This window comes from Notolepis coatsorum, assembly GCF_963971535.1.
Source record: "Notolepis coatsorum genome assembly, chromosome: 12".
In the NCBI taxonomy this organism is placed as follows: domain Eukaryota; kingdom Metazoa; phylum Chordata; class Actinopteri; order Aulopiformes; family Paralepididae; genus Notolepis; species Notolepis coatsorum.
In genome coordinates this window covers 28910612-28931906 of record NC_140176.1, presented here as the reverse complement: position 1 = coordinate 28931906, position 21295 = coordinate 28910612, and the positions used below count along the sequence as shown (strand labels likewise).

Here is a 21295-nt window from a genome sequence, read left to right as displayed (position 1 = left end):
CTAGTCCTGTGCTGATCCTAGTCCTGTGCTGATCCTAGTCCTGTGCTGATCCTAGTCCTGTGCTGATCCTAGTCCTGTGCTGATCCTAGTCCTGTGCTGATCCTAGTCCTGTGCTGATTCTAGTGAGGTCTGGTTGGCCAAGGGTCTACGTGTACATGACATATGGAGGAGAAAAGGGGAGCGGGTCAGTGAGGGCTGTCACAGAATCCCTACTATGCCTCGTGTGTGCGTGTGTGCGTGTGCGTGTGTGTGTGTGTGTGTGTGTGTGTGTGTGTGTGTGTGTGTGTGTGTGTGTGTGTGTGTGTGTGTGTGTGTGTGTGTGTGTGTGTGTGTGTGTGTGTGTGTGTGTGTGAGTGAGTGAGTGAGTGAGTGTGTGTGTGTGTGTGTGTGTGTGAGTGAGTGAGTGAGTGAGTGAGTGAGTGAGTGAGTGAGTGAGTGAGTGAGTGAGTGAGTGAGTGAGTGAGTGAGTGAGTGAGAGTAATGTGTCAGTGGGAGTGTGTGTGAGAGTGTCCTTGTTTTCGTACTGTTGTGGGGACCAAATACAACAAGTGAAGTGATGAGAACAAGAATGGTCTCTTGTCATTGTGATTTAAACTGACCAAGAGATCCTAAAGTATTGGGCTTTATTAAAGCGTGTCGGGACACAGAAGCTAAACGACCGTCAGCAGAGTGAGGAGGTCCAGAGTCCAGACTGAGCTCCAGAGTGATGCAGAACCAGATGCCATCAGAGGGACAAAGGCAACAATTGTATCATTTTAGCCTCTGAATCTAAACAAAGCAAAACAAGCTACAGGTGTGAAAACAGCCTAAGTCTATGGAATGTCCCCACAACGCATGAAAACATGGCTGCGTGTATGTGTGTGTGTGTGTCTGTCTAAGTCAGCACTCTTGCTACATAGACAGACCCGCCTTCATCTGGAGTATGTGCTGTTGAAGCTAGCCCACTTTGACCTACTGACCTCTCTGCCCCCCCCCCCCCCAGTGGAGCCAGAGTTCAAGTACGTGGGCAACATGCATGGGAACGAGGTCCTGGGCCGGGAGCTGCTCATCACGCTCGCCCACTTCCTGTGTGATGAGTACCGCGCCGGGAACCACCGCATCACGCGCCTGCTCCACGACACGCGCATCCACATCCTGCCCTCCATGAACCCCGACGGCTACGAGGTGGCCGCGCGCCAGGTAACGTTCCAAACACGCTCCGAACACCCTCCTTGTATGCCCTGAAGAAGGCCGATAGAGAGGCCGAAACATGTTGGTGTTTTTTTAATGGTTCTAATATGAACTAAGCTATTTATTAAAGCCTTTTTTATATACAAGAAGAGTGCCTGGAACTTCCTTATTTTTACCCTCCAAACATGTTCCAAACACATTCCAAACACGCTCCAAACATGCTCCAAACACACTCCGAACACGCTCCAAACATGCTCCAAACACACTCCAAACATGCTCCAAACATGCTCCAAACACGCTCCGAACATGCTCCAAACATGCTCCAAACATGCTCCGAACACACTCCAAACAGCTCCAAACACGCTCCAAACACAGTTTAGATACATTACTACTGATTACTGTTGCTACCTCAGCTAACGTTACATAAGTTACATACATTGATCAAAGACTGAACAGATAAAATGACACTAGCCTCATCCAGCCTCATCCTTTCAACACAGAGACAGTGCTGTATCGTCCATGTTGGCTCTGGTTTGCTGCGTTCCTACAAACATAAAGTTAAACAAAAACCACAGCTTAATTTTGGTCGCTCCACGAACAATAATTAGTCCCCCGTTGCTAAGCAACGTTCATTCAACCTTTATTTAAACTCCAGGGACACTGAGGTTTCCCTCATTTACAGAGGCATCAAGTTTACAACTAAAAGAGATAACACAAAGATAAAACAAAGATAAAAACAAGTAAACGGCACAATAAAATAACATTAAAATAAAATAAAAACAGGAAACAAGGTTATTGTCCATGTAAACCAGTTCCTATACTGAGGCCATACGCACTCATGGAATGTGTCTCATCAAATCACAATGTGTGCATGGAACTAGATGTTGTGTAAGTCAGCATATAATTACCCCCTGCTCTGGAACACTGGTCCACGCGTAACACAATTACATTTGTGTTCACATTTACATTTTGTCCTTTAGCTGAACGCTTTTATCCAAAGCGACTAACAAGTTCTGTACAACAGGTCAGCAGTACAACTCTTACTGCTGAGTAACAATGTTCATCAAACAGTGCTGAAACCTGAGTGCTGCAGTGTTGAGTGCATAGTAGTAAAGACATATTAGCATAGTAGGAAGAGTGCATGATAGTATAAGACAGTAAGAAGGTTAGTGTATTTTCCCCCCCTTCATTTCAGATATTGATTTAAGAAGTGTGTTTTTAGTCGATGGCAAAAGATTGGTTTTCGGCTGTCCTAACTGCGGTGGGAAGTTCGTTCTCTTCTCTTTGATGACCCTCCTGGAGCTTGGATAGGAGTGGGTCTGAGACGGCCAGAGGATGTAGAGCGGAGGGGTCTTGAGGGTGTGGAGTTCGAGGCCATTGACCGGAGGTAGGCGGGAGCCGTTCCCTTCGCTGCACGATATGCCAGGTCAAGGACCTTGAAGTGGATTCGTTAGGTTCCGTTTGAGGTGGTTGGTCGTCATCCAGGCGGAGATGTCGGACAGACAGGCAGAGATTAGCTCAGAGACATGGTTATCTGAGGGAGGAAAGGAGAGGAAGAGTTGAGTATCATCTGTATAGCAATGATATGAGAAGGCATGAGAGGTGATAATGACGTGATTTGGTGTAGAGGGAGAAGAGGAGGGGTCCACACTTAACAAGCTCCAGTGATTGTCTAGTTCTTCAGGTTCCCTGTGCTACCACTAATCTACTTTTTGTATTGATGCAGCAGAATCATGGAATCACTGAGTAGGCCTACTCTAGTCTCTTTTGGATGTTTTAGATTGTTAATTAATAACCGTCCTATGTCGACTTGTTATGCTTTCTCTCATATGAGCTGTGTTTATTGTTGACAGTGTTGGTGATTGATTTACTGGATGTTTTAAATTGATTGTGTGTGTTTTGTAATCTCATAATGCCATGTACACTCGGAGTCGGTACCATTGAAAACGAGGGTCTCACTCAATAACTAACTATAAATAAATATTGTTGACAGCATCTCTGCACAATGAGCAGCAGAGCAGGCCGTGTGGAGACAGTCAGACACGTCTCAGGATATCCTGCCCAGGAGTTCCTGCTGTTTCACATGATACGAGACTTGACAGCAAGTGATGAAAAGACCTGCTGTGGGTCAGTGTGTGTGTGTGTGTGTGTGTGTGTGTGTGTGTGTGTGTGTGTGTGTGTGTGTGTGTGTGTGTGTGTGTGTGTGTGTGTGTGTGTGTGTGTGTGTGTATATATATACACACTTCTCTGGTTCTTTGTGTTTCTCTAACTCTGTCTCACAGACACAAGCTTTATTTGAATCTACTACTAGAAAGACATGATGTGATATTCAAATATAACACACACACACGCACACACACACACACACACACACACACACACACACACACACACACACACACACACACACACACACACACACACACACACACACACACACACACACACACACACACACACACACACACACACACACACACAGACACACACACACACACACACACAGAGCTGTTTAAGCAATAACAGTGTATATAGAATGGAGACATTTTGTCCCTCAGGTCCCACACAGGTACAGAGACAGTGTGTCAGTTTGAACGAGCCTGATGCTTCTGCTGAGTGACTGCAGCATATATACAGTATCAGTGATCTATGTTGTCTGTGTGTCAACAGGGTCCGGAGTTTAACGGCTACCTGGTCGGTCGAGGGAATTTCCGGGAAATCGATTTGAACCGGAACTTTCCGGACCTCAACGCACTCATGTATTACTATGAGAAGACCAACGGACGCAACCACCACCTGCCCCTGCCAGACAACTGGGAGCAACAGGTGGGCGCTAACCCTAACCCTGTTCACACAGCAGTAGAGCAGCACCCTAACCCTAACCCTGTTCACACAGCAGTACCCTAACCCTCTCTCTCTCTCTCATCATGTGTGTTTTATGTGCATAGGATCATACCAAGCATATTTCCGTGTGTGTGGCTGAGTGGGGGTTCCTCAGCCATGTGGGTGGGTGTGTTTAGGTGTCTATCTGCATGGCGTTAGCTCTAAGCTTTCCATACTAACTGTGTTTTCTTAGTTTGAGGTCAAAAAGGGGCCACGCTTTGGTTTCCATGATGTGAAACAGACTCTGGCAAACATGGCCACCTTGACCTCCGGCAAGTACAAGAAGGAATACTCTGATAGAATAGTACTCTGGTAACAGTATTAATACCCTGATAGAATAGTACTCTGATAACAGTAGTAATACCCTGATAGAATAGTACTCTGGTAACAGTAATAATACCCTGATAGAACAGTACTCTGGTAACACTAGACATACCCTGATATAATAGTACCTAAAAAGTTTAAGTATTACAATATTATTATATAATTAAAAAGTACTTGTTGAGGATTATGTGACCATGAGGGCTGCTGACTTCATGTTGTCATGGTTCCTGAGGGCTGCTGACTTCATGTTGTCATGGTTCCTGAGGGCTGCTGACTTCATGTCGTCATGGTTCCTGAGGGCTGCTGACTTCATGTCGTCATGGTTCCTGAGGGCTACTGACTTCATGTCGTCATGGTTACTGAGAATGCTGATGTGACGGATCATACTGGGTCTGCGTTGTGTTTGATGTTAAATGTTAATGTCCCGAGGGGGAGTCGGACAGGGGGCTCCCGCGTCCGCGGGCAACGACACAGGCCGCTGCACTAAGAAGTGAATTCACTCCTAACTACCGTACCTATGCGTCTGTTAACCCTGTTATGGGCAAGTGAGTTTAATTTACCAGCCCGCACTGCCACAGTCACTCGTCAACACACCTGTTTCCGTGACTGTGGACATACCCACAGGCTTCCCCGTTACACTCACCTCCCTAAACTCACGCCCCTCAGGACATCCGGGTCACGGCACCACTGTGACGGATCATACTGGGTCTGCGTTGTGTTTGATGTTAAATGTTAATGTCCCGAGGGGGAGTCGAACAGGGGGCTCCCGCGTCTGCGGGCGACGACACAGGCCGCTGCACTAAGAAGTGAATTCACTCCTAACTACTGTACCTATGCGTCTGTTAACCCTGTTATGGGGAAGTGAGTTTAATTTACCAGCCCGCACTGCCACAGTCACTCGTCAACACACCTGTTTCTGTGACTGTGGACATACCCACGGGCTTCCCCGTTACACTGACTTCATGTCGTCATGGTTCCTGAGGGCTGCTGATTTCATGTTGTCAAGGTTTATTAGATGTCCCTGAGGGACACCTGTATTCAGGACAAGGCCGTCAGAAAGGGTGTTGTTGACACAGACACGCTGGGGTCGTTCTCTCAGGAATTCCAAGACCCAGAGGACCAGGCCGCTGCTGACGTTCAAGTCACACAGGCACTTTACACTGCTGGCCAGTAGTAGTCATACTGTCTCTATTTATATCATACAACTCTGTACATACATCTGATTAGCACTACACTCAGTAGTACAATTATTAGGGGTGTAACGGTACATGTATTCGTCCTGCGACTTCACGGTACAGACGTCACGGTTCGGTACATCCAGCCATACGACGAATATGTCTTATACCACTAGGTGAAACTAGGGTTGCACATTTTACAAATGTATGCTCAATACCTTTACTTTACTTTACACTGGCTTACTAACAGTCTTAACACAGAAGGTAATTCATTTAACGTTGAATATCAAGCTTGTATTGCCACATTTAGATGATGAATAAAACTTTGAAGCTTGTAAAGGCATGATGACAAGCCGACATAACAAATTTACTGTGCACTCTGCACTGGGCTGTTTCTCCCCTCCTCCCCTCCCCTTACTACAGGTGTGCCTGAAACTAAACCATGTGTTTGTAACACAGCAGGGCCATTACATGGCAGGGTCATCATTACAAAATGTTTATCGTTTTCTTGTTCGCCTAATAATGTTAACCAATGGAAAGACACACACACACCACTCTTTACCCATTCACTCACACATTCACACACCGACGGTGGAGGCAACCATGCAAGGTGCAATTTGGGCTTATGTGTCTTGCTCAAGGACACTTCGACACACTGCCCGGGGAGGAGCGGGAATCGAACCGGGAACCTCCGGATTACCAGACGACTGCTCTACCTCCCGAGCCACTGTCGCTCCTTAGCAGAGGAAAAGTCCATGAAAAGAATATAGACATGAGTGTTGGAGTTAATATGGAGTTTAACTCAATATGTTGAACCTATGATGTCGTCAAGATGTCAAATCAGGAGAAAACTTGAATTGAGAAAGCAAGAGCAGCCTCTTTATCTCTCTCTCTCATTGCTCTGCTAAAGTCTTTGACGCCTACACGTGTGCATTTTTTACACGTAACCCTACACCATGGTGACAGGAAGTATGGTTGTTAATCAAGACCCAACGACAATAAATACAAGCCCCCAAAGTCCCCACTTCTAGGCCAACATGTCAGTCTGTGTCGCCAGTCTGGTTTCTCTCAGAGAATCCCAGACTGTTTATTTTCCCCGGCGCTCCACAAGGGCAGATGTTTTATTCCTTGCCTCTGTGATCGATGGCCTGGAATGGGTTTGTTAGCCCGATACACCAGCTGATGGCAGAGGCACGGTGCAGGACAGAAGGTGTCAGTTTATCACACTTCGAGAAGGCAAATAAAGGTGAAAATGCATGCCTGGATAAGTAATTACTATAACGTGTAAATAATAATAACACACTTTATTTGGATAGAACCTTTCATACAAGATTTGCAGCCCAAAGTGTAAGGTGTGTAAGTGTGTGTGGGTCACAAGCAGATAATAGGGACTCTTTAAGTTATCCGTGTAACGAATAACCACTAAACTGCTTACGCAGACATTAAGGAGAAGGGGAGAAAATAAACAACAAAAAACAACCTTTACAGGTGGAAGCCTCAAAGTGAGTATTTAAGAAAATAGTCAAGTCCAAAAAACAGGACGACACTCAATAAAGAGGTATTGTAGAAAAATAAATAAGCCACAAAGGCAACAGAGTTTATATTGAAAACATTACAAACAATAAACCTCCACCAAGGGAGTTTATGTGCTGTAGTGGGCAAAATACAGTTCCAAAAGAAACGGTCATGAAAAGAAACACTACAATTAAAGGCTCAGCCTCTATGAAACAAAGTGTAAAATAAAGCCAGTAGCCCAAAACAAGGATGGCTACAAAGAAAGGCTATATGCTGATGAATAGGGCAGAGATCAGCACTACACTTCAATATAACAAGCGTGACCAGAAGGATAACCAACACTAGGAAATGAAAAAGCAGTTGACACTGCAAGATTCAAACTTAAATAGACTCAGCTTTTCCATAGGCACAGCTGCACTGAATCAGGCGCAATCAAGCCCACACACCTGCCGACCCATGAGGCAATTAACCACAGAGACCAGTGATTGACAGCTATCCATCACAGGAAGACGAAATAAGGCAAAAACCATGACACAAAGTGGTTATGATTAAGACATAAAGTTAGGGTTAACCACTTAAGCATCGGGCAGTAATGGGGCTTTAAAAATATATATAATTTACAATTGCATACCCAAAGTAATTTGCGATTTATTATACTTTATACTTATAGCACATGCATGAGTCTGGTCTCTTTTGAAAGGTAACATTCTGAAGGTTCTTACACAATAAAGAAGATCACTTTGAGTGCTAATGTATTATTAGAGAAACAGAGGTTTGAACACACTGAAGTATAAAAGTTTTGTGTACTCAAATGTTTTACTGATAACTGAATGGAGACCAGGCTGCCCATCCAGAACAGCAGCATAGAATATAGCACAGAGAGCATTGAATAGATTGGTGCAGGTGGAGGTTGAGGTGGTGCAGGTTTACCAGACGACTGCTCTACCTCCTGAGTCACTGAGACTCAGTCTACCAGACGGCATCAGCTGAACAGTTTGTGGTTGGGGTGGTTGGGGTCTTTGATAATCAGGCTTTGCTGACACACCTTCTGTTGTATAATATATGTATTATGTCCTGGATGGAGGGAAGCTCACATCCACTGATGCTCTGGGCTGTTCATACGACCCTCTGTAGCGGTTTGTGGTCGAGGACAGAACCTGGTGGTGATGCATCCAGTCAGGATGCTCTCAGTTGTGCCTCTAGAACAGCAGTTCTCAAACTATGGGTCGCAACCCAAAGTGGGGTCGTGGGTAGGTGCCAGTGGGGGTCGCGCATTGGCAACAAAAAAATTTATACAATTAAATCGCCTTTTTTAACTCCGAGAAGAAGCGCAGATTTTCCTTGCAGACAAAAACAACCCATTGGCAGATAAATGTGCTGATAATGAGCTCCGTTAGTGGCACTCCAGGATAATCAGCGGAGATTGTGTTCATTACGCATGACGCAGCAGGCCACTGTCTGAGCAGGAAGCGCTCATGAGCAGGAAGCGCTCAATGATCTTTCGTGTGACGAGCTACTGAAAGTCAAGTTCACTGAACAGGCCCTCAGTCCGGAACGAGTACCCAGTGTTGTGTAATGCTGCGCTGAGAAAGCGTGTCCCCTTCGCATCAACATACCTCTGCGAGGCCGGATTTTCAGAGTAGAAGCGGATCTCTGCCAAAGTGCACATGAACGCATTTTCCTTTCATGTTCTGGCAACATATTTAGGCTAAATATGCCTTGTTTTATAAATGTGTATACAGAAACAATTCCCTTGCTTTTGTTGATAATATTCATTCATGTCATTGATAACATAGTGCTGTAATTTCATTTTCTAATAAATATGCATGATCAAGTTCAACAACGTGTGCTTTTATTTTGATATTCCTTATTTCCACGTTGAAATTACGCAATACATTAAGTGTGGGGGTAGCCAAAGAAAAACCCTAAATAAAATGGGGTCGTGGTATAAAAAAGTTTGAGAACCCCTGCTCTAGAATGATCTGTATGCTTTACTTCTAGAGATCAGAGTTGTGAGAACAATACAACTAAAACCAAGTTTAAAGGGGCACTTCACCAGAAATCTATTTATATTGCACAAAATCTCATACGCATCCAAAAACGAGGTTGAATATGGCCACCGGTGATGTCATCAGGGACATTGAATCCTCGTGTTGTGTTAATTACAGCTCAATGACATGATAGGGTAGCAGTCCTTACAAGACAAGGTGCTTGTAGCCTGTGAGTGTCTGAATGAGTGCATATCCTCTTCAGGTGGAGCCGGAGACGCTGGCCGTCATCAAGTGGATGCAGAACTACAACTTCGTCCTGTCAGCCAACCTCCACGGGGGGGCGGTGGTGGCCAACTACCCCTTCGACAAGTCCCGGGACCCCCGCATCCGAGGCAGGACCACCTACTCAGCCACTGCAGACGACAAAGTCTTTAAGAAGGTATGGAGCACTTGGTAGCATGAGGTTATCATAGTTAACTAAAATATATATATATATATATATCTCACAAAATCTTTCAAATTTCAAAGGTTTTAAAAGTCGAAATATTTATTTAAATTTGATATATTGTGTTATAACTATATTACAAAACTAACTAAAAAAGAAAGAAAATATACAGGAAATGGCTGTAGTTTTAGTCTTTGTCAATTTGGTCAAATTTGTCAACACAGCAAGCATGAGGAGGTTTGTTAGAACATTGAGACTAATCTCTACATGACTGTGAGTCAATTACCTCCATGATGTGTTTTTATTACACAATACCCTCTGAACTTATTAAATCTTGCCCCTGACAAATACCTCCATATTATAATAAATAACGATTTTCAAACTAACACTGAAGCTAATAAAAACTATACTAAAACGAAACTATTTTATACAATAAAAACAAAACTTAATCTAGCAAACCCACTCTGGAAATGAAACTGAATTGAAAACAAATGAAAAATACACAACTATAAAAACCCGTTGGAAGTGAATGGCCAAAAGACCAAGGCTATGGCCTGTATACTGACAAGTGTGTTTTTGTTTGTATTTTAATAGGTATATGTAATGTAATATCACGTTATGTTTATATGGGTATATGTAAAGTAATCTCACGTTGTGTTTAAATTAGGGATGTCCGATATTATCGGCCGACCGATATTATCGGCCGATATCGGCAGTAAAATGTGATATCGGAAAATATCGGTATCGGTAAAATTTTTTTTTTTTTTTTTTTTTTTTTTTTTTTAACATTTATTTAACCTTTATTTACCTAGGCAAGCAAGTAAGAACCAATTCTTATTTTATTTATTGTCAAAAGTATGCATGTTGGTTTAAAATGTTCATTTTAACTTTTTTAATGATCATATTTTGCACAGATAATGCTTACATTTAGAAAGCCTTTTGAATGCATCCAGTGAAATTATTAGTTACCTGAAATTATTCCGTTTTTTGGGGGGGAAACCCTGCATATATCGGTATCGGTTGATATCGGTATCGGTATCGGTATCGGAAATTGGAGTTGGACAATATCGGAATATCGGTATCGGTAAAAAAGCCAATATCGAGCATCCCTAGTTTAAATGGGTATATGTAAAGTAATCTCACGTTGTGTTTACATGGGTATAACGTAATATCACGTTGTGTTTACATGGGTATATGTAACATAATATCACGTTAATATGTTTACATGGGTATGTAAAGTAATATCACATTGTTTACACGTGTGTGTGTGTGTGTGTGTGTGTGTGTGTGTGTGTGTGTGTGTGTGTGTGTGTGTGTGTGTGTGTGTGTGTGTGTGTGTGTGTGTGTGTGTGTGTGTGTGTGTGTGTGCGTGCGTGCGTGCGTGCGCGCGCGTGTGTGTGTGTGTGTGTGTGTGTGTGTGTGTGTGTGTGTGTGTGTGTGTGTGTGTGCGTGTGTGTGTGTTTGCCAGCTGGCGAGGACCTACTCATACGCTCATAGCTGGATGCATAAAGGCTGGAACTGTGGAGACTTCTTTGATGAGGGGATCACCAACGGGGCCAGCTGGTACTCCCTGTCCAAAGGTACGCATTCCCGAAGTCAACTTCCTATCTGTTGTTGCTACGCAACTACAGCGTGGGGGAAACATGCCCCCCCGGGTACATTGTGAACGCTTCATTTAGTGCAGAAACGGATCGGAAAAGCGGCAAATTAAACACAATCAAGGGTAATTTTCTTCAGTGCATCACAGCAGCCAAAGAGCAGTGAACACATCAGTATTAATGCTTTGGGCTTAAATCTGCATTATGTCGTTTAAGGAGCATAGTATGAACCTTAGGGTCTGTATTTATAAAGCATCCCAAGGATACAAGTATTTATTTTATCAAGTACACAAAAAGTATACAGAAAGTATACTAACATGTTGTTAATTGAAACCACTTAAGTTGTACTCAGTGTTAGGGCTGAACGATTAATCGATTTTAAATCGAAATCGTGATTTGAAATGATGCAATTAGCAAATCGCAAAAAAGAATCGCAATTTCTTTTATTTATTATTTTTATTTTTTAACCAGGAAGTCCCATTGAGATACAAGATCTCCTTTGCAAGTTGTTGTTATTGTTGTAGGAACGGTTTGGGAGAGGGAGGTAAGGGGTTTTAGATTGTGTGTTGTGAAGTTTAGGGGGCTATCTTTTAGACTTCAGAGAGGGAGAGTAAAGTACAGAAAAAAAGGTACCGTTGGGTACCGGTATCGATTCCCAGGTAAAAAGAAACATTTTCAGACTCAGTGTGGGGCTGCTTAAAAAAATATATATATAGTATAATCGCAAATGTAATCGCAATCGCAATATCTGTCAGAAAAATCGCAATTAGATTATTTCCCAAAATCGTGCAGCCCTACTCAGTGTGTTAAAAGTTATACTTAAGATGTGCTTAGATATATTGAAATTATACTTTTGATGTATTTCTGTTACTTTTGTACACTTTATATATTTTCTAAAGGTCCAGTGTCTTATAAATGGCCTTTTCCAGTGTTTAGCATTGTTTTATAGCAATGGGGGTAAATGGGTCTCATTCCCGAACGAATTTACGACCAAAAATGTCCTCTTAGGCAGATTTCTGCCCATTTAAGACATATTAGGGCTGGTAGCGCGAGTCCCCACATTTTCCTGAGATCAGATTTGAGCGTGCATGGCTGAGAGCAGATTTAAGAGTGCTGAGGAGCACACTTATGATTGATTGACTAATTGAAAACTTGACAGACTGTGTTATCATAGTGATTCCTTCATGTTAACGCTACAGGCCTCCTTGGAATTAATTACTTAATCATAATTAAAATAAATATGACAATATTTGTACGATAAGAAATTACGCATTTGATGTCGGAAAAATAAATAATATGGATTCATCTGATCACAGGGCAGCTGCTTAACCATATCTGAACCAGCTATTTTGGACAAATGTATAATTACTTTAATTACTCAGATATTCAAACACAATTATGCAATTATTGTGAAATGATTGAAAATAATAATTATTTAATGCCTTCTGTGGAATTTGTATTTCTTATTTGTTACACATCTGTTTTAATGATTAATTATATACATTTGAAAGAATGCAGGTCAACATGCAATATATCCCATTGATTGGTATACAATGGGACAGACCTTTATTTGATATAGCTATAAACCTGCATTCCTTCGAATATATCATTAATCAATTAAACTTATATTGAAATACACTATATAGCCTATACACCAACACTGAAATGACAGTGGATAAATAAATAAATAAGAACTAAAGCTAATCGCATGGAAATAGACTGCAATAATATTCCATAACAAGTCTTGTGTGCGCCAGTATGGCCTACGTGTCTAATGAACAGTATAGGCTTAATATATTCTAGTTACTTGTTTCATTAGGATTTAGTAGATACTATATATATGCTCTGCCTCTGCCCTACGTACATTATAAGTACAGACTTCACTGTACCTATACATACTGTACGTAGGGCAGAGCATATAGTATCTACTAAATCCTAATGCAACAAGTCATTAATGGAATAATAAGCCTATATTGCGTTCATTCATTACGCCGTATAGGCTACAGTATACTGTGTGTGTGTGTGTGTGTGTGTATCGAAAGCCTGTGTGTGTGTGTGCGTGCGCGCTGCGGCAGGTGTACCACGTCCACGAGCTGTACTATATATGATGACAATACATTAATCTAATCTCATTTCGATGGGTCGCGCAAGACTCGCAAAGCACTTCCGCATCCATTTCCACACAGCTGCATCATTACTTTGCATTATAAGGAGCTCTGGAGGCGTTGTTTTGTATGCAAATGACCTGAACGGGGACGCGCTTTCGAGTTTAAGACATAATGCCATTCTCCAAGCAGATATCAGATCATATCACAGGTGCGACCGTTTGAGCCACTTAAGACATATTACCAGCACGTTCGGGACTCAGAATGAACTTGTCATTGATTCTGTCTCAGTCGGTTCCAAGATAAGTCTTCCAAGAGAACTCTTTGAAAAAATTTGGAGAATGAGAGACCCAATGGGTCTGTGTCTCTAATTACCATATTGGCGGATTGCTCTAATTCAGTTGCGACAATATCCTTCACCAGTGAATTAGGTCATTCTGATTTGACTGTTTTGCTGACGTGAATAAGGCACTGATCTGCATAACTAACTATGGTTGTAGCGCAACCATGCGAGTGGAAATACCTGCACTTCCTCAAGCGGGTGCCGACAGAGAGAGGCAGAGAACGAGCGAGCGAGACAGAGAGAGAGAGATAAAGAGGGAGAGAGAGAGAGAGATAGAGAGGGACAGGAGCTTCTGTCGGGGAAACAAACAAACACGCATTTACACAAACACAACCTGACCGGCGCACACACAACCTGACCGGCGAGCGGGGAAACACAAACACACACACAACCTGACCGGCACCGGGGAAACACAAACACACACGCATTTACACACAACCTGACCGGCGCGCATGGAGGGTCTTCTCCCTGGTAGAGAGAGAGAGAGAGGGACCGCGCGCAGGAGTGTGTAAATATGTGTGCGCGCGGGGCTGGTGTGGGGCTTCTCCCTGGGATATCACTGTCAAAATATCTTTGACTCCCACGCGCACGCCCATATTCCGATCCGTGCAATAATATTCACAGCGGTATATATTGTCATTTGAAACAAGTTACCAATGCATTGTCCCGTGGGATTATGCCCCCCCCCCCCCCGCGGCAAAATGTATTAGTATCCCCCGGCCTCAATCTCTCTATATCTCTCTCTGTGCCAGTCGCAGACTGTGGGCGACTGTCACTCAAATCGCGTATGGGCGGAGCGCAGCACAAACAGCTTGGAATCTTGAAGTCGAAATGTTTTGCTTTTGAGTAATTGATATATAATATTAAACAGGGCGCCCCAGTGGAGTTGCAGCAATAACGAGTTGCTGCACGGCCGACCCGGGTTCGATTCCCAAACCCGTCGTTATTTGTCGAATGTCTTCCCCCCACTCTGTCTCCCGTTTCACCTCTCTCTCTCTCTCTCTCTCTACTGGACTGCCCAGTAGAATAAAGCGATAAACGCAAAAAAAGTAATCTTTAAAAAATATATATATATATATATATATATATATATATATATATATATATATATATATATAAAACAATGATTTTTTTTGAAAAAAACTTTACAGATGTGTTCCATAGACTCACAGGAATTGTGTAAAGTTGCCCAAATAGTGAAAGGAATAGCAATGCATGTCCCCCTTTTTTTTTTAAGTGTACTTAGATCACATATTAATGACTAAACATGTGCGTTGAATTGTTACATGAAAGCACACAAACCTACCACATATAAATTGCAAGTATACTCAGAAAAGTACATATGGGTAGAAATATACTTTTAACACACTTGATCAGAATGTTCACTATATCAGTTCAGAATGGAGAAAATATACACATTTTTTACTTGGGTCTTAACACATTGGGTGCCACGCCCCCTTCCGGGAAGTGCATAGGCCTTGCCGCACATTAACCCCATGTAAACGCTCACCTTGTTTGTAGAGCTAAACCTATATTTTATATTATAGCTATGGATCTAATAACGCCGTTGATTGTCAGTGGGTTTCTTCCGGTCAACGTGCAAGAAACAGATTATTTTTTCATCTATACATTTCCGTTTTATACTGTGGTGAATATGAGTATAGTGGTAGAGTGTAATTCCTGTGTAACTCCAGGGAACTCCGTCAAAACAGCCCTTTAGTCAAATCCACTTATCACGTTGCCATTTTTCACCTGATTATCTAATCATCCTGAAATCAACGCTATTGGTATTATGATTCCTCGTGCATACACGAATACCTCCGTGCTGCCAACGGGACACAGCACACACACATACACACAGACACAGAGCAATCGCGGGAAAAAAATATATCGAATCAACGCAATATTGGTAATATAGAGTCCTTACCTGGTCTCTGGTGTACTGCAAAAAGAATAATCCAATTATCTGATCGCCATTCCAGATATCCACAGCGATCCTGTCTCCGACGTTATCTGGCATTGCACCTGAACGGGTGGGAGGGGTCAGTTGTCCAAGCCATCCCTACAAGCGCTTGTTTTGCCAGAGTGTTTAGGACCCGCCCCCACGCCGCAGCTCGGTAGAGAAAAGAAACTACATCGTTCCAAATGGAGTGCAATAGCGGCCGCAAGGCGGTAGGCGGCGGTATTGACCGTCTGCGATCTCAGACACATTCAGTACAGCATGCACAGGCTGCCCAGATGAATTATGAATGGCAATAGCGAATAAAAGAAATACCGAAACAGAAACGTAGATCTACGTTTTCGGCACTCAACGGTCGGGCCACAGAAACGTAGAACTACGTGAACGCACAGAAAGTGTTAAAGTGCTGACCTGAGACCAGATTGGCTCATAAGTCATAGTGAGGTATGTGTGTGTGGCCATGTGACCGGAGCACTGGTCCTAGATCAGTATCATTCAAGTGTAAAAGAGGTCAGAGTTCATACAGTCTGGGTACCTAGAGTATACTATACAGTACAGAGAAGTATCTTCTAGGCATATGTTTGGCTCATACTGCCTTGGGAGAGGTTTTGATTTATATGATGGCACAGGACATAAGAACCACTATGAGTCATTTCTTTCCCCTTCCAAGAATCACACAGTGCAGCGTTCAAACCCCCGGCTGGTGCTCGTCCTCGGGACGTGAGCCGTGCCAGCGCTCCAATCAGACGTGGTGAGAAACGGCCAGTGTCTCATCTGGTGGAGGAGTGTGATGTTTACTTTAGCCGGAGAGCATGTTCTGTCACAGCGGTGTCTCAGGTTACCCCTCACTCTCTCTCTCTCTCTCTCCTCTCCCAGGGGGCGAGAGAGACGGTGTGAGTTGAGATTCTCAGACAAGAAGCGGCTGTTTCATCAAACAGGGTCAGAAAGTTAGCCAGACAACTTTTCAACAACATTCAACTGTATCTTGATGGCTTTTTGTCAAATTAAACTTGAAAATAGTTTATTTAACTTAAAGGGATAGTTGGGGTTTTTGGGGCCTGTTTCTTGAATACCAGTGATGATGTTGATGATGTTGAGTCCTTCAGTAATATCTCTTTGACCTCCTCCACCCCTACACCCCCATTACCTAACTGACCTCCTCCATCCCTACACCCCCTCCATTGTCCAGTACCTATCTGACCTCCACCCCTACACCCCCAGTACCTCTCTGAACTTCTCCACCCCTACACCCCCAATACTTCTCTGACCTCCTCCACCCCTACACCCCCTCCATGCCCCCCAGTACCTATCTGACCTCCTCCACCCCTACACCTCCTCCATGCCCCCCAGTACCTATCTGACCTCCTCCACCCCTACACCTCCTCCATGCGCCCCAGTACCTATCTGACCTCCTCCACCCCTACACCTCCTCCTGGAGGCTCATCACACACAGATCTGCTCTCCATCCTTCAGACCTGTCTACAAAGCTTTGGCCCCCACCCTCTGGAACTCTCTCCTGGCTGAGATCCTCTCTGCCACATCCTTGGACTCCTCCAAGATGGCCCTGAAAACCCACCTGTTCACGAAGGCCTACGGCCTCTAGTCGTCTCCCTGTCATTTATTGTTATTACTATTTATTTTACTTATGTCTTATGTGACTTTTTTGTTGCCTGTAAAGCGTTCCTTGGGTTTCTTGGAAGGCGCTATATAAATCCAAGTTATTATTATTATTATTATTATTATTACTTTGTGTTTACTGTGGAGTGTAGATTTCAGTTCCTCAGTTCAGTTGTTCCCCATGATGGCCTTCCTGACCCTGACCCTGACTCTTGACCCTTGACCCTGACCCACGTCACCACATGACATTCAACCGTGTGATTTTTTTCCGTAGCCTCTGTGAGCGAAGACGCTCATTGATTGCAGCGAAGAAGAAAAAGACGCTCTCCGATTGGCTAACCCTAACCCTAACTCTAAGCATAACCACGTCGAAAGAGGGCCTAAGCATAACCACTTCGAAAGAGGGCCTAAGCATAACCACTTCGAAAGAATGCCTAAGCATAACCACTTCGAAGCAGAGAATATATGTACAAGGCGGAAGAGACCCTTCGGAGCTAAACCAGTCAGAGAGGGTCTTTTCTTCTTCACTGTACGCGGCCTAGCCAATCAGAGAGCGCCTTCGCAAACGGAGGCTATGGAAAAAAATCACGCCATTCAAAGCATTCAACCACCACCTTATTGGTTAAAGAGAGTCAGGGACATAAACGTTTGTTTGCTGCCACCTGGTGGCCAGTTTCTGTACTGATCTAATGACCTACTGACCTACTGACCTACTGATCTACTGATTTACTGATTTACTGATTTACTGATTTACTGATTTACTGATTTACTGATTTCCTGATCTACTGATTTACTGACCTACTGATTTACTGATCTACTGATCTTTGCACACATTGCCATACAGAATAACTACAAGAGTTTTACATTTGGGACAATTTGGTGAAATTCCTGCTTCATACTACTTACTACTAGAAATGAGTGCTCAGTAGAGCACAATACACCCAGACACCTACAATAGTTCATGCAGAAACCATTTATTACCATTAATTATAAGTACCGGTATCCAAACACACTCCCAACATACAGTACACAGAGATCATCCACTGTCTGCATGAACTGTGTTGGCAAGTCACTAGCCTACCAAGAACAAGTCACTAGCCTACCAAGAACAAGTCACTAATCTACCAAGAACAAGTCACTAGCCTACCAAGAACAAGTCACTAATCTACCAAGAACAAGTCATTAATCTACCAAGAACAAGTCACTAATCTACCAAGAACAAGTCACTAATCTACCAAGAACAAGTCACTAATCTACCAAGAACAAGTCACTAATCTACAAAGAACAAGTCACTAATCTACCAAAAACAAGTCACCAATCTACCAAGAACAAGTCACTAATATCTAACCTTTATTTACCCAGGGTATAGGTTCGCTGAGCACAGATGCTCTTTTTCAGCTACGCCCTGCTTCACATTCACACAGTCCCATTCACACCTGGGAGCTGCCCAGTACAACCACAGCCTGACACCATTGGCCACTGAGCAACTCCACTGGAGCAGTTGGGGGTTAAGTGTCTAATCTACCAAGAACAAGTCACTAATATACCAAGAACAAGTCACTAATCTACCAAGAACAAGTCACTAATCTACCAAGAACAGCCACAGAACTTTTAGAAAGGTACAGAATAAAAGTATTGCTGTCCAAAAATGAATGTCTTTGTTTACATGTTGCAGGCATGTATCGGATCCCCTCCCTACTTCCCATTTCCCCACGTGGAATGCACCTGATTGGATAAATGACGTGCTGGTGCTCTTGTGCGACAGCTAATGGCTGAATGTTATCTATACTATAGCACATAGGTGTCAAACTCATGGCCCGCGGGCCAAATGCGGCCTGCCACGTCATTTGATGTGGCCCCCCAAGAGTTCTGGTAAAAAAAAAAGATTTTTTTTTTTTTTTTTTTTTTATACATTAATCTTGGGTTAAAAAATAGCGGCGTTAAAATAATTGTGGGTTAATGCGTTAATAAAGCTTTGACAGCTTTAGTTATTACACATTCTTACACATACATGTGTGTTGAACATCTGAGGTATTGATGAAGTAACAAAGGAAAAAAGCCAAAAGCACTTACTCCTCAGACATTCTTTGACAATTTTACAGCCCAAAATACAAAAAAGATCCAGGCGGAATAGGTAACAAAGGGTTGAAGAAATATTGTCTGAACTGTCAGATGCATGCTGGCTGTGTGACATAACCGAGCATCTCGCTCAATTGAATAAGAAGCTGTAGGGACGCAAACAAGTCCCACCCAAAACTTGACCAATATAGTTGTGAACTGAGACAACCCTTATTTTGTTATTTTTGAGTACAGTTACAGTTGTGTGTTCATGCAGACACATAATAGCAATTTCATTACGAATTGAAAATGGGGGACCCTGATGTAAACAAGTCGAAAGTTTTTCTCTGGTCTGCATCCCCTTAACAATTGTGTGTATTGAGCTGTACTGTGCTGTACCCATTCTGCAATCTGTTAATTAAAGTTAATTAAACTATCTTCCATTAGTTGGATGTATGGCCTCTGCAAGGTTGTGTGCAGCCATTTGTTTTTGTAACATCTGCTACATCTGTCCCACGCGTTCTTTGCAGCTCACAGTTGTTAGTTCTGCCCCTCTTGACTGTGATAAAAAGGTTTTGAACAAACTTAATGTCATAGCTTGTATTTGATGATATTCTTCTTTGTTATTTACTTGAATGGTTTGATCATTGATTGATGGAGTAATATGGGGTTCTGATAAACTAAAATTATTTGTTAAAATAACATAAGCTAACATATATTTTTACATCTATGCAAATGCATATGCAATATGTATAACTTGAATAAGTAATAAATACAGAAACAACATGTTTAACAATATGTAAATGAGTAGCTACATTTATTTTACATTACATTAACATTTATACGGTCTTTGGCCCTTTGAGGGCAACCAGGTTGAAAAAGCCCTCAGCTCGGAACTAGGCAAAATCTGCATATGGCTCGCCAACAACAAACTATCATTACACATGGGCAAAACAGAGTCCATTCTCTTCGGTTCAAATAACAAACTCAGCAAAACAGACGGCTTCTCAGTTACAGTGGGTGACAATATTGTCACAAGGAAAGATGAAATTACCTACCTGGGTTCCATCCTAGAGGCTAATCTTTCCTGTGACAAAATGGCATCCAATGTAATAAAAAAAGTCAATCAACGAACTCGATTCTTGTACCGGATCTCCTCCCTGGTAAACAAGAATACCCTGAAGACTCTGGCAGGAGCACTCATTCAAGGGTACTACGACTATGCTTGCACCTCATGGTACCAAAGCACCTCAAAGGCACTAAAAACCAAATTACAAACATCTCAAAACAAACTAGTCAGACTACTGCTTGACCTGACTCCTAGAACCCACCTCACCCCTGCACACTTTGCCAACCTAGGATGGCTTAGACTGAGTAGACAACAGAGTACAGCAACTTGCAATGGGCCTGGTCTACAAGATACACTACACGACCAAGGTACCCATGTACATGTCAAAATACTTCCCAAAGGTCAGTGAATACCACGATCACAACACCAGAGGGAGCTCCACAAATCATGTAAAACCCAGATTCGGCTCAAACAAGGGACTAAACACGTTTCGCAATTATGCCACAACAATGTGGAACGCCCTACCCAAAGCTGTAAAGGAATGTAAATCACTACCCACCTTCAAAAACACTCTCAAAGAACACCTACGGGAGACTGCAATTCAAAACTGGCCCCTACAAATGTCCTAACCCAGTTGTACAATAAAGACCAAGCATGGCTTTGTCAGTATTCCAATGTACAGCCCCACCCAACCCCACCCCACCTACCCAACCTCCTCCAATGTACAGTTTCCATGTCAAATGTATGTCAGTATTCCAATGTACAGTCAACCCCCCCCCCCTACCCAACCCCCCCCCCCCCCCCCACCTCCAATGTACAGCCCCACCCCACCTACCCAACCTCCCCCAATGCACAGTTTCTATGTCAAATGTATATACTCTTCTTCTGGATTTTTTTAGTATCACAAACAGTACTGTATTTGAAAATCTGGTATGTCATAAATGTATAGATGTAGCAGTACTGTCTATCTGTATGTCATGTGTGTCATATGATGAATTGAAAATGGGGGACCCTGATGGAAACAAGACGAAAGTCTTTCTCA

At 42.9% G+C, this 21295-nt stretch overlaps 1 protein-coding gene across 1 annotated transcript in view; it reads left to right on the top strand.

The window, feature by feature from the left end:
- cpn1 (carboxypeptidase N, polypeptide 1) overlaps nucleotides 1-21295 on the top strand; it is a 62992-nt gene that overhangs the window by 34377 nt on the left and 7320 nt on the right. The window contains exons 2-5 of the mRNA XM_084326217.1: nucleotides 983-1179; nucleotides 3841-3996; nucleotides 9321-9497; nucleotides 10972-11083. Coding sequence (XP_084182343.1) covers nucleotides 983-1179; nucleotides 3841-3996; nucleotides 9321-9497; nucleotides 10972-11083 — 642 coding nt within the window. The remainder of the gene's footprint in view (nucleotides 1-982; nucleotides 1180-3840; nucleotides 3997-9320; nucleotides 9498-10971; nucleotides 11084-21295) is intronic.